We start from the raw sequence: 14,457 nt of genomic DNA on the forward strand, positions 1-14,457 counted from the left end.
CTCCATCTTGCTTTGGTTTTCCTTGAGCACTTACTTAGCACTACCTACCATTGTTTGCTTTCATGTGTAAGGTATGTTGCTCCCTCTGGGATGTGAGCTCCATGAGAGCAGGAACCCTGTCTGCCCTGTTCACTGCTGTATCCCCAGAATCTAGGACAGTGCTTGGCACATAAGTGCTTTATAAGTGAGTGAATGAATAAAATGTGAATTATGATTCTTTAAATGATTGTATTATCTGTCCTTCGTCTCTGTCATCTGCATATTTGATTTCTGATTTTGCATACAGTGGAAATTTGCATGCTTTCAGAAGCTAGAAACATATTTTAGTACCAATTCCGAAATAGTCATTTTTTGTATGTAGGAGCTACAATTCGCTGCTACAAGACAGTTAACACATACACACACTTCTTACTCTTTCCTGATACACATCTAGATCCACATCAAGTACACAATGAATAACATTAACGACCTCTTAGGACTTTACAAACCTTGCTGGCTCTCAGGATTTCAACCAGCATGTCATAGACGGTGTCTCTGTTCTTCTCAAGGAAACCTTCACATTTATACTCTACCTATGCAAAGAAAGGAATTAGTTCCAAAGAGGCAAACGCAGACAGTGTCTAAGTACCACAGGTTTCTTTTCTTTTTAAAGAAAGATTAATGAAGGGGCTATAAAGGCAATGTTTTAAAAAGAGATTCAGTTTCTGTTTGTCACAGCAACGCCATTACAGAAAGCTTAAAAAGCTGAGAATATGTCATCTGATGCAAAGCGCCAGGCTCTCCCACTGCCTGGACTTCTCACTGGCCGCTGGTCACTCTACACTCACCCATTAGTTCCCACTGGACACAGGTGACTGATTTTTCCCTGTAACATGTGCAGCTAATACAAGAAGACCTGGTTTAGGGTTCCCTTTGCCTTTGAAGCCACCAGGAGGAGGAAAAAAGCTCAGTGGTGTCCTTTGAGTCAAACAGAAATGTTTTCCTGAATCAGCATTAATGTGGCAGAAAGGAAAGAAAAATTGACCAGCTGATCACAAAACCTTCCAGGACCACAAAACCCTTAGAGTCGTTTAGAGTGGGTCAGTGTTTGCCCTGACTGAATTAGGCTTAGAAAAACCCTCTTTGCAGCCCTTTCTGATTCATGAGGCTTCTCAAATCCCTCAAACAACATATCCAGGGTGGCTGCTTAAACATTCAACTCTCCAGTTAATCACAAAGCTACAGTCATCAAAACAGTATTGTACTGGCATAAAGACAGACACATAAATAAATAGAACAGAACAGAGAGCCCAGAAAAGAACCCACATTTTTATGGGCAATTAATCTACGACAAAGGAGGCAAGAGTATATAGTGGGGAAAAGACAGCCTCTTCAATAAGTGATGCCAGGAAAACTAGACAGCTACACAAAAAGAATCAAACTGGACTACTCCCACACCATGCACAAAAATAAATTTCGGGACTTCCCTGGTGGCACAGTGGTTAAGACTCCGTGCTCCCAATGCAGGGGGCCTGGGTTCGATCCCTAGTCAGGGAACTAGATCCCACATGCATGCTGCAACTAACAGTTTGCATGCCACAACTAAGGAGCCAGCCTGCCACAACTAAGACCTGGCACAGCCAAAAAAATAAATAAATAAATAAATATTAACGAGTTAAATGTGATCGCCTTTCAGTGCTTGGAGTTTTTCAGATAGGCTCCTGAAGAGACGCACATGAAATGAGTGATGATGTATCAAGTCATATTTTCTAGTTGTTGTCCTTTATAATTTCACAGTTGTGATCCCAAGGGGAAAAAAAGGATCAGACTTCACGTAAAGCACATATGGGATTTACTTCAAGAGACCCTCTCTATAGTACATGGTTTCTGTACGTTTAATTCTTGTCACCTGGCACTTCCAAGAAGACCGTCTTAAAAGAACTAACAGTGCAGCATTTTGTGTGTACTGTGGATTGGTGAGAAGAAACCACACACACCGTAGGGTCAGCTTAGGTTCTCAATTTCATTAGCCAAGGAAATAAAATGGTTTTGAGAGCGAGGCAGCTGTGCTTAGATGCAGAAAATCAGCACACTTTGCCATGGTCCCCAGTGCCCCCCAACAGAGCCACTCAGGTACCTGCTACCCTGTTCCTGCAAACAGTCTCCTGGGATTGGGAAGGCTCTATATTTGTTACGCCTTTGCTCATTTATACTCGTGGCTCACACACCAGCCTGGAAGACTTTATACAACAGTCCACGTGCTGTACTCACAAGGGCGTGTTTCCAGACAGGATTAAACAGTTAAATGTAAGACCTGAAATCATAAAACTTCTAAAAGAAAACACAGGCAGCACGCTCTTTGACATCAGTCTTAGTAATACTTTTTCGTAAATGTCTCCTCAGGCAAGGGAAACGAAAGCAAAAATAAACAGATGGGACTGCATCAAACTAAAAAGCTTTTGCACAGTGAAGGAAACTATCAACAAAACAAAAAGGCCACCTATTGAATGAGAAGTTATTTGCAGATGATATATCTAATAAGGGATTAATGTCCAAAATATATTAAGAACTCCTACAACTCATCTCCAAAAAAAGAAACAATCCTATTAAAAAATGGACAGAGGATCTGAATAAACATTTCTCCAAAGAAGACAGATGTCCAACAGGCACATGAAAAGATGCTCAACATCATTAATCATCAGGCAAATGCAAAGCAAAACCACAATGAGCTATCACCTCACACCTGTCAGAATGGATAAAGTCAACAAGACCACACATAACAAGTGTTGGTGAGGGTGTGGAGAAAAGGGGACCCTCCTGCACTATTGGTGGGAATGTAAATTGGTGCAGCCACTATGGAAAATAGTATAGAGAGTCCTTGAAAATAGAACTAACATTTGATCCAGCAGTTCCACTCCTGGGTATATCTCTGAAGAAAACAAAAACACAAATTCAAAAAGATACATGTACCCCTAGGTCCTCTGCAGCACTATTTACAATAGCCAAATCTCTGGACTATGTATTTTAAAATGTGATATATATTCTTCATAAATAAAAAAACAAAAATTTACAAACTGTGAACAAACAGGCTTTCAGGGGTGCTGGAATATGGAGGCAGAGAGGGTGTTCAGGGACCCCAGGGCAAGGTCTCTGCTTTGTCCCCTAGGTAGGAAAGTGTCCTTCCTGGTGCACAGTTCGGATTATGAACCAGGAACACTGGCTGTCTGGAAACACGCCCTTGTGAGTACAGCACGTGGACTGTTGTATAAAGTCTTCCAGGCTGGTGTGTGAGCCACGAGTATAAATGAGCAAAGGCGTAACAAATATAGAGCCTTCCCAATCCCAGGAGACTGTTTGCAGGAACAGGGTAGCAGGTACCTGAGTGGCTCTGTTGGGGGGCACTGGGGACCATGGCAAAGTGTGCTGATTTTCTGCATCTAAGCACAGCTGCCTCGCTCTCAAAACCATTTTATTTCCTTGGCTAATGAAATTGAGAACCTAAGCTGACCCTACGGTGTGTGTGGTTTCTTCTCACCAATCCACAGTACACACAAAATGCTGCACTGTTAGTTCTTTTAAGACGGTCTTCTTGGAAGTGCCAGGTGACAAGAATTAAACGTACAGAAACCATGTACTATAGAGAGGGTCTCTTGAAGTAAATCCCATATGTGCTTTACGTGAAGTCTGATCCTTTTTTTCCCCTTGGGATCACAACTGTGAAATTATAAAGGACAACAACTAGAAAATATGACTTGATACATCATCACTCATTTCATGTGCATCTCTTCAGGAGCCTATCTGAAAAACTTTAAGCACTAAACGGCGATCACATTTAACTCTCTGGCCCACAAAGGTTATTATGGCTGGCTGGCTGGCTGTCCCTCCACTGCCCCTGTGGGCATTCAGGTACAACCAGCAGACTGACCCACAGCAATAGCCTCTAGGACAGGCGAGCACAGGCTGTCCCCATGATCCCCAGGCGCTGGCCAAGCCACTGAAGTAACACCCAACCTGGCAATAACACAGAGGGCAGGAGTTTCCTTATGGAAGGAAAGCAAGATGAGAAAGCATGTTTAGGGCAGGTGGTTGTGGTACATTTTCTTTTTTTTTCCTTCCATTTCCTAAGCTTTCTGTAATTTGATTAAAAAAACTTTTTTTTTTTTACTAAACATTTTTTTCATAAGAAATTGGAGACATATAAAGAAAATAAAGATCACTTAGAAAACCCATCATCTTGAGTCAGTCTCTGTTACCAATGTAAAAATATATTATGACAATAAGAAAGGAAAGGGTCAACAAAAAGATATTCTTTTCAATATAGGAAACAACTATGCTGTATTGATTATAGCAATTTCACGGAGATAATAAACTGATAAAAGGTTAATGAACTCACAATAAGCCCCAAATCAGAAATGAGGTCCATTGGCAACACGTTTATCTTTAAAGCAGTACAACTGAAACGCATATATTCTGTGATAAAGACAAATTAAGAACTGTTACGCTCACACACGCGTGCATACACACAGGTATCCTTCATCAAAGCTGCGTGCTAAGCGTGAGGGTTCTGACCAGCAAAGTCCCTGGCCTGCTTGCTCCTCCCAGGAGACAGCTGTGGGCCAGGGGCAGACAGCACTGCTCCAAACTCTCACTGTATGTACCTTATCAGCAAAGTGCTTGATGATAAAGGATGTGTTTGACATTCTGGGTTTTTCAAACAAAGAGTTCTTGTTGACAAAATTATTATACAGCTTTTGAAGCCAGTTTTCGTCAGTCCCATGTGGTAACTGGAAGAGAAAAGCAAACCAAATAGCAAGTAAGAAAACAGAGGGGGGCTTCCCTGGTGGCACAGTGGTTGAGAGTCTGCCTGCTGATGCAGGGGACACGGGTTCGTGCCCCGGTCCGGGAGGACCCCACATGCCGCGGAGCGGCTGGGCCCGTGAGCCATGGCCGCTGAGCCTGCGCGTCCGGAGCCTGTGCTCCGCAATGGGAGAGACCACAACAGTGAGAGGCCCGCGTACGGCAAAAAAACCAACCAAACAAACAAAAGAAAACAGAGGGGAGGAAAAGCGCTAATTCTAAGAAACCAAGATGAGCTGCACCTCAGAGTGAACTGCTCTACATGAGAGGCTCCTGTTTCAAATGCAACTCTAGGCATAAATCTGTCTTTGATCTTATTCTTTAGAGTGATATTTAAATGGACATATCAGTGCTCTTTTAGAAGAACAAAATGTTATTGATGAAAAGGAAAAGGTCATATAATGACGTAAGAATGCAGGATTTTATTTCTGCAAAATTGGCAGTATTTTAACATTTCTTCCTCCCAAAATTATGTGAACGTGATTTTTATTCTTGGTTGAATGGGGGAAGATTGGAACCCAAATGTAGTCCTCCCCACCCCCTGCCTCAGGAAGAAAGTGGTTCTTTTATTTTACTGCCTAGTTAATAACTACCTACTTAAACTAAGCTAGCTGCAAAACTTGTTCTTGATACTGGTGATTGTGAAGCTATCAATTATATTCAGCCTGAACTCTGTGAATCTAATACCCCATATAGGCAATAACTCTGTAGAGTGTGTACAAATATTCCTAGAGGTTACCTTGGCCTCTGCCCCCTGCCCCCAGTAGACCAGTCCAGAATGTTTGGCCCTGATGCCTGTCTTTTAATCTTACATCACTGAAGGGGCTAAAGCATAGGTGGCACCAGAAAGGCTACTCTGGGAGAAGAACCATGGAATTGAGAATTCTAGGGAGAAAATACCAGTAAGTCTTCAACGCTACAAGCATTTGGGGCTGGGGGTGGTAAAAATAAATCTTTGGAAAAGAAACAAGATGTGTGTTTAAACATTAAAATATAACCTTTAAACCAAAAAAAATGAATACTGTCCTAGGGATTATTTTTTCCTGTGGCCTGATGAAGGACACTGCTAGGCTGACTCACTGTAAAGTTGTTCCTCCCAGAGGGTAATAATAGTAGGAAAATTCCTAGAGACTCTTTTGTCAATTGTATGATGTTGATTTTTCAGCTGTACCTCCCAGTGGGTGACTCATGGAATCAGGAAGTAAGAGAAAACTCAGTTCCTATTAGTCATTAACAACTGGTGTGTAGTCACTTGTTGTTTCCATGTCCACTCTATACATACGCCTAACGACAGCTTCAAAGGGCTCCTCCCTGCTGGCCATGACCTAAGAGGTCATGCATGTTACCCAAGGGTGGGCTACACCTGCTGAGGGCGGGAGGCTCACCGGGCCCTCTGGGGCTCCTGCTATGGACTGGTGTCTCAGTATTAACATCCAACCAAATAGTAACACGTCAGGAATGTACACGTACATTAAAAAAAATCCATTTTGCAATATGCTCATCTATGACTACTCAGAAGTTGAAAACAACAATTATTTTAAAAAGTTACCAAGCATTCTTCATCCAGTAACTCCAAAATACCCATTCTTGCTTCAATCAGGTCAATAACTGGTTGGTTGTCATAAAAATCTATCAGAGTCCAAGGAATATCTTCCTTCATATACTCTTCTTGTTCAAGTTTAAAGACATGCTGGAAATCCAGAAGTCAACATAGAAAGTAAAAGAGAATATTAGAGTGTGCTTCTGAAGAACAGGACATAAACATTTGGAAGATGTAGATATATGACTGATTTGATGTTTATGGAAGACCCTTAGGTGCATGCCACCCTCCTTACCCACGATCAGTGCTGCTGAGGTCCTAACGTGGGTGTAGCTGTCATCGTCCAGCCCACTCGCAGCAGGTCCCCACATCCTGGGGTGTAAGGCCTGAGCCAGCCTGCCACCTTTAGCACTCAGGGTGGTCCTGGAGCTCCTTCCTGCTCAGTCACTCCTGCTGTCCAAGGCAGACCCAGCCTCTTTGGCCAGGTGGGAACCAGCCCACCTCAGAATGTTGGCTCTGGGGCCAGTATGAGAAGCTAACAACTTGGAGAGCTTTGTACACTACTTGCTCGGGCCATGAGGGTACCAGGGAGGCTTCCCAGAGGGCTGGCTCAGGGTCATCCTGGCTGCAGGTGGCAAAGGGGGAAGGGCTACGAGGAGAAAGGTGCCCACAGGAGAATCCCAGTGGGAATTGCACAGAAGCCCAATAGGTGGTTGAGAACTGAACGGCACCTGTACAGGCCAGAGAGACAGCACAACAGTGATGGGTTGGGGGGCAATGGATGGGACTGCAAAGGACAGCAGAGGGGAGATGACACCAGCCCCCTGTGGACCCCCAGAGAGTCTCAGACCTGTGGCCTTTTCCTAGGGGCAGTGAGGACCCACAGAGTTCATGATAAGACCTAAGTTCTGGAAAGATAACTTGGTTTGGGGGTGGGGATGGCTTTGAAGAGGGCAGGACTGGAGGCAGAAAGCCCAGTCAGGACTCAGCCCAGGGTTCTGTGGAGGCCAAACACTGTGCAAGGAAGGTGAACAAGAGGAAAGAGGTTGGGATGAACGTGAGGCTCAGGACACTGGGTCAGCGGTGGTGCTTTAATCGCAAGAGGGAGGGTAGAAGGCAAGGAGCCAAGGAGGGAAGGTGGCAGGTTCACTTTGTCACTGCCAAACTCCCAGAGGCCACCCAGATGCAGGGGTCCAGCAGCAGCCAGATTTATGGGACTGGAGCTAGGAGAGGGCTCACTAAGGCTTTTATGTTGATATTTTAAGGTTTTACCTCTTCCAGGAGGATCTATACATTGATAGATGACTCAACCCCCCCCCAAAAAAGTGGGGTGGGGGAGCAGGAGGATGAAGTGGAAAAGGAGGAAAAGCAGAATAAAAAAAGAGGAAAATGGAATTGCAGCCTCTGACATGGCATTTTCAGGAGGTGTCTTGCACATGTTATTCTGAGGTTGAAGTGAATGTGTATGTTGGGGAACAAGATGGCACTGGCGTCCCGGGAGGGGCAGGATCTACAGATACAGTTCGACTTCAGGTGAGTTATGCTGCACACCCACTTGGAATAAATCTTAGTTTCAGTTATTAAATGCTCAACTTCCAGGGAATCCTTGAGAATGTTAACAGAATACAAATTCGCAACAGGGTGAAATCTTATGCTTATACACGACTTAATTCTGGAGCAAGGGCTAGGAAAGCAAAAAAACATTTGCTGGGTATGATTCAACGTTAGGTCTTCTCCTTACAAGGGTATTAGGCAGATACTACTGACCTGTTTTCAAAATAAGAAAAATGAGGCTCAGAGAACCCAAGGTCCCAGAGGAAGGAGGTGGTACAGCTGAGACTCAAACCCAGTTCAGTTTGAGCAAAAGCCCATGCTCTCCATGATGTCACACTGTCTCTTCATGACAGTGGGAGACAGCTGGGAGAAGCTGAATTTCAAACGACAAGTAGGAGTTCTCCAGGTGAAGATGAAGGGATGGGGAAAGGACAGGGGCAGGTGGGGTGTGGCAGAGAGAGCAGCAGGTGCAGATACTGACGCTCGCAAAGACTGGAGCCTTCAGGAAACTAAGTGGTTTGGTCTGGCTGCAGGGGGGGTGGTCTGTGTCCAAGAATGGCAGGTGATGAACTGAAACAGAAGTTGGCAAGTAGCTCCACAAAGATGAAATAGGATGGGAAGGTGCAGTTTCAAGATATGGCCACAAGATGGTGCAGTGACCCAGCATGTGAGTGATCCAGCAAGACTTGAAGAGGGAAGGAACCAGACTGAGCCTCTCTCCATGGTCTGTCTCTGTCTCTGTCTCTGTCTCTCTGTCTCTGTCTCTCTCTCTCTCTCTCTCTCTCTCTCTCTCTCTCACACACACACACACACACACACACACGGCTGAGAGCTAGTTTCAAGAAGGCAGAAAAGTCACTTACCAGGTTAAACTGCTGTTGCAGCTTTTCATTAGCATAATTGATGCAAAACTGTTCAAAGCTGTTCGCATCAAAGGTTTCAAAACTGAAATACAGTTTAAACAAGTTAAGATATAACTTGAAGGATATATACACTCATTTATAGGTTAGCATTTTTTCACATATTTTACAGTTTAAAAGTTTTCAATGTTTTCTGCAAGTTTTAAATATGCCTCAAAGCTTCTGGTTTAAATATCCTAGCATTCAGTTTATAAGTCACCTTTTTCCAGGCTGCCCCAGGAAGGCATCTTGTGTGTACAAAACACCTACCTGAGGCAGGCATTAAAATAGGCATGGTACAATATGGCATATCATTTAATCCACACCATAACACTGACATCAGCATTATTATCCTCACTTTATAAGACTGAGAAGTTGAAAAATTTGTCTGAGGACAAACAGTGTCAGACTGAGCTGTGAGCTGACCTGACTGTAACATTTATGTTTCCAGTGAAAAAGCAACGCTGCTTCCTGTTGCCCCACTCTTTGCTGCACGCAGAGGCAGCACGGTTTTGCCTCCCAAGGGGTGCTTTCATAGTCCTTGGAGGAAAAGGGCAAGGCCATCTAATACCCATAGCCCAGCAGACCCCTTTAGGTCCAAGGCAGACAGCCCCACGTCCATTTTCAGACTTTCAGTGTCTGTCTCTGGAGCTGCAAACTCACAAGCTGAGAGGAGACCAGGAGATGACAGAATGGGGGGCAGGCTGGAACTGTGCGGGGCCCATGATAACCAGGATTGCCCAACGGGCAGGTACTACTCAGCTCCAGCCAGCTGTGGCCATGGATTAATGCAGGTCAGGATGTGAGGTCACCTGATTCTCAAGAGAATCCAGAAACCTGATTTTATGTGAATTACCCCACTCTACGATGTGGGCTGAACAAAACTGGGGCACCCAATTCACCACCTGTCCAGATGAGCGCTCCCGCCAGGAGGCTGAGTACTTTAGGTGTTAGCATTGATGCTCATCACCGCACTTAACCCAACACCGCCGTAAGTGAAGAGCTGCCCTGACCCCACCCACTGTTACACACGAGGGTCAGAAGAGATGGTGACCATTGCAATGTGGTGCCAGACATGCAATTCGACCCCAGCTCTTGGTGCCTCTAAAGCCTTAGTTCTTAATCACTCTAATCCCAAGAGGTTCCTGCCAGGTCCAACCATGGGTCCCCTGGGAATCTCACTTGACTGAGCCCGTTTGGCTCAGTTTAGAATTCCTGGGGAGGTTAAGGGCCCGGACTGTCCTCTGGGCAGCTGCAGGGTGACTTGGAACAGGAGCAGAACCCACAGTCCTGACAGCCCCATTCCACATGCGCCCTGGGTGGTCCAGAGGCTCTGCCGGCCTGGACATTGCAGACAGGCCACGGCTGGGTCTGGAGGGGAGACAAAAGGGCCTCACCGTGCCCTGCAGCCCGCAGCTGGGGCCAAAGGCTGGACTTCCTAGGGCAGGGGCGGAATGTCAAACATCAATGACTGTTTTCCTGTTCACATTTGAACAATCCTTATTGTTCTTAAAATATCTTCACAATTTCTTCCATTTAACCTTTGTAATAACCCTGACAGAGAGGTCCCCTCCGAAACTGAGGTTCAGAGAGGTTCTGTGACTTTCTGGGGGCCACACAACAGGTGTGGTGCCATGCTCACTCCCTGCGGTCTGACTCCAAGCCCCAGGCCTTTCCACCTCTGGGTCTAGAGAACATAAATACCCAACTGGCTGGGGAACCACAAGCCTCCATGTTTTTCCAAGCTGAAATCTCAAGGCTCATAGCTTTGGCTTTAATCACCTTCACAGAGGGTAACTTTTCTTTTCAGGCTGTCTTATTTCCAGGTCACCCTGAGCTCAGTTCTCTCAACAGCTGCAGATGTGCATACACGAGGGCTAACCTAGACATAATAAGCATACTGGAAAAAGGTGTGAAAGGATTCGCCCCAGACAGTAACACTCTTACTTAAAGAGAAGAGCTTATTTTTTTGGAGGGATGAAATGAATTCATGGGTGGCAGTGAGCATGTTACTTTTTAAATTTCCAAGGAGGAATTTAATTTTAAAATATAAATTTAAAATCTACTCCAACAAGTTCTTCAAAATTTACAATTAGTCCTGTCAAAGATTTGCCCACTTAGCCAAAACTTCAACTTCCTTATGACAGCGGTCTATCAGCCTGTGGATCTGACGTCGGCCTGCCATTCTCCTGACTCACTGCTCCCTGTTCTCAGCTGCGCCCTCTCTTCTTCCTGCCCTGCTCACCTGCAGCATATCCATCTACTTATTCCCTGCCCAGAAATCATCCCAACCTCTAAGTATCTGCCTGCCCCCTCTGCTAAAATTTAAGTCCCTAGAGGTCAGAAGCCATGTCTATTTTCTTTATCAATCACACCTGACATAGTTCCTGGCACATGCATATTTGTTCTTGAGTGAAATAATATATTCTTAAAATAAAGGGCTATTTATTTTAAAGACATTTTAAAAACACAGAAAAGAATAGAAAAAATATAACAGTCACATTTCCACCACAATGAGAGAGACTTTTTAAGCAGGGCTATTCCCATTTAAAAGTCTGCTTTAATGATTACTGGCTGCTCAAATCCTACTTTTTTTTTTTTTTTTTTTTTTGCAGTATGCGGGCCTCTCACTACTGTAGCCTCTCCCGTTGCAGAGCACAGGCTCCAGACGCAGGCCCAGCGGCCATGGCTCATGGGCCCAGCCGCTCCGCGGCATGTAGGATCCTCCTGGACCGGGGCACGAACCTGTGTCCCCTGCATCGGCAGGCGGACTCTCAACCACTGCGTCACCAGGGAAGCCCTCAAATCCTTTTTTTTTGAACGGACAAGGTAAATAATTTAATAGCCTACCCCAGCAATGTATCACTAATTTATAACTGTTGACAGATACTATTAATTGGGAGTCATATGTACAGTATTAACTTAGAACCTAAGTTAAACAAGGAACTCCCCTGAGGCACAGCCTCACATTAAAGAGCTGTGGGAAAAGCGATTTCTCTCTATATGGGTAAAAGTTCAGCGGCCCCTTCTGCCTGCCCTCCCAGCTGGCCAGCCGGCTCTCCCCTCCAAATGGGAAGGGGAGGGAGAGCTGCTTTTCCCGGGGTGTGGGGGGATACTCCCCAATCTCGGTGGAATACTCTGTGATGCCTTCCCTGGGACCATCTGCCCCTCCTCCCCCTGAGAAACCAGGGTGGGTCCTGGGAGGGGGAAGGGGTTGGGCGCCCGAGGCCAGTTGCTAACAAACAAAAGCCCGGGTGCTAACTCCCCTCACGCTGGCCAGGCCTCACTCACTCTTCCTGGCTGTTCTACAAGTGTCTTTAGCACAAGTCTGACCTGGAAAAGCAGGACTGGGCAATGAAAAGAAGAAAAAAAACCCAGTGTGGGAACTTGGTCCCCCAAATGTATCACAATTCTTGGAGGGACTTCCTTGGTGGCACAGTGGTTAAGAAGCCGCCTGCCAATGCAGGGGACAAGTGTTCGAGCCCTGGTAAGGGAAGATCCCACACGCAGCGGAGCAACTAAGCCCGTGTGCCACAACTACTGAGCCTGCGCTCTAGAGCCCGCAAGTCACAGCTACTGAGCCTGCGTGCCACAACTACAGAAGCCTGTGCGCCTAGAGTCTGTGCTCCGCAACAAGAGAAGCCACTGCAATGAGAAGCCTGCACACCGCAACGGAGAGTAGCCCCCGCTCGCCACAACTAGAGAAAGCCCGCGCGCAGCAACGAAGACCCAACGCAGCCAAAAATAAATAAATAAATAAATTTATTAAAAAAAAGAATTCTTAGAGAATGGGGCAAACACATGACCCTCATGATCCAAGAATGGAAGAGGATTTTAGGTGTGAGGAGGCTGGTTGATAAAAGGCCTGGGTTTGAGTCTACCTCTGGCCCTGTGAGTGTGGGCAAGGTACAGGACCACTGGGGCTGTTATTTTCACCCTACGAAATGGGAAAGGTATGTCAGGGCTCTACACCTCACAGGGCCTCTATAGGGAAACAGAAGTGGGTGACAGCCTCATACAGTGCTGGGTTTTCCCAGCAGCAGAGCAACTTTGAGTCTTCCTAAGGCTTAGTTGTTTCATCTGTAAAACGAGGGTAAATATAAGGTTGTTTGAGGAATAAGAAGGTGCACGGAGACCACTCAACATGGTAGCTGGCATGTGGCTCTGGATGTTGGCCATTATTGATTTTAAATTTATTTAATATACCCTAGAAAAAAGACACCGTAGCCCAGGGGACTGTATTTAACATCCATATGTATGCAAAAAAAGAGAACACCATCTTTCTGATCATGTGAAACACAGAAGAGCAACCAGAACAAAATGACCTAAAAATAACAGGCATTCGACATTTAAATGAGGAAAGACAGGCTCACTGAAGAAACTCTTACCCATAAATGTCCAAAACACCAATAAAAGTGTGCTGCTTGCCTGAAAAGTGCAAGGCTTGGTTAATTCTCTCCACAATGAAGTCAAACAGCTGAGCGTAGATCTTTTTGGCCAGAGCGTCCCTGGCGTTGATGGCCTGGGACCTGGTCATGGGTTTCACCACCGTCTCGGAGTTTGTGATGATCTTGCGATTACACAGCCACTGAGCGACTCTGCCACTCTCCAGGCCCAGGAGCTCACAGAACACCTCCAGGTGACTGTCGTCCTCCTTCAAAAGCAAGACACAAGCCCTGTCAGGGCCATCGGGCCATCTACACTGGCACTGGCCCACTCAGCCAGGCCCCTCAGCTTCTGCATGACCAGGCCTCAGGACACAGAGCCAGGTCTGGGAGTGAAGCAGGAGGACCTGCAGTGGCACTCAGCCTGCACCTGGTCCCTGGCAGGGCACTGCTGTGGTGATGCCAGGCAGCCCTGGGTTTGGTCCCACCTGGATTTTCGTTCTGGCCAAAGAATGTCAGTAGTGATTTAGGCCACAGGAGCAATCCTCTCCCCTCTTCTGTGCATGTGGACACAGCCTTGAAGCCTCTCTTCCCTTTGCATCACATCCAGGCCACCTGTCAGAGCCTACACTCGCCCTGTCCCTCCCTGTGTTGTTGGGATTTGCCCGGGGGTTCTGGCCCAGGAGGTACCTAGGTGTCATTGTCAGAGACAACATGGTGGGCTCCCTGGACTAAAGTAGCTTCCCAGCCAACTTGAGGGCTGTGGTGGGGACTCTTCCTGGACGTACAAAGTGAATCTTATTTCTCTCCCAAGCCTGGGCAGGAGAGCTGCCCCACTGGCCAGCAGGCAAGGAGAGTTCTCCTCCTGTTTGTCTTCAGGCAGCATGGACTAGGGGTCCTTGTCACTAGACAAGGAGATGTGATCCCATGTGACTGCACACCATCATTCCTCTCGGGAAGGGGAACTTCTGAGGCACGCTGATCTGTAGACACCATCTCAGCCAATCGGGAAAACCACATGATTGCATTTAAAAAGCATCAGATTACAGTGGAGATAAAAACCTAAAAAGTCCTGCCACCAACCCACATCCCTTCTGACCAAGATCACAATAATATGAAGCCTGTCTTTAATGTGCCTGATTCCCTCACTGGGGGAAGGGACTGGCAGAGCCATTGGTTTCCTTCCTTCTAAGCAGGAACCAAACCTTCTGAGTTAAAAACATTCAGCTACAGGTGCAGCTAC

At 46.1% G+C, this 14,457-nt stretch overlaps 1 protein-coding gene across 1 annotated transcript in view; it reads right to left on the reverse strand.

The window, feature by feature from the left end:
- MYO5C (myosin VC) overlaps positions 1-14,457 on the reverse strand; it is a 110,483-nt gene that overhangs the window by 59,348 nt on the left and 36,678 nt on the right. The window contains exons 10-14 of the mRNA XM_082618869.1: positions 13,218-13,483; positions 8,794-8,875; positions 6,386-6,526; positions 4,638-4,763; positions 489-572 (exon numbers count right to left, since the gene is read on the reverse strand). Of these exons, the coding sequence (XP_082474995.1) occupies positions 489-572; positions 4,638-4,763; positions 6,386-6,526; positions 8,794-8,875; positions 13,218-13,483 (699 nt within the window). The remainder of the gene's footprint in view (positions 1-488; positions 573-4,637; positions 4,764-6,385; positions 6,527-8,793; positions 8,876-13,217; positions 13,484-14,457) is intronic.

Source organism: Mesoplodon mirus (assembly GCF_964341445.2).
Source record: "Mesoplodon mirus genome assembly, chromosome: 4".
Lineage (NCBI taxonomy): Eukaryota > Metazoa > Chordata > Mammalia > Artiodactyla > Ziphiidae > Mesoplodon > Mesoplodon mirus.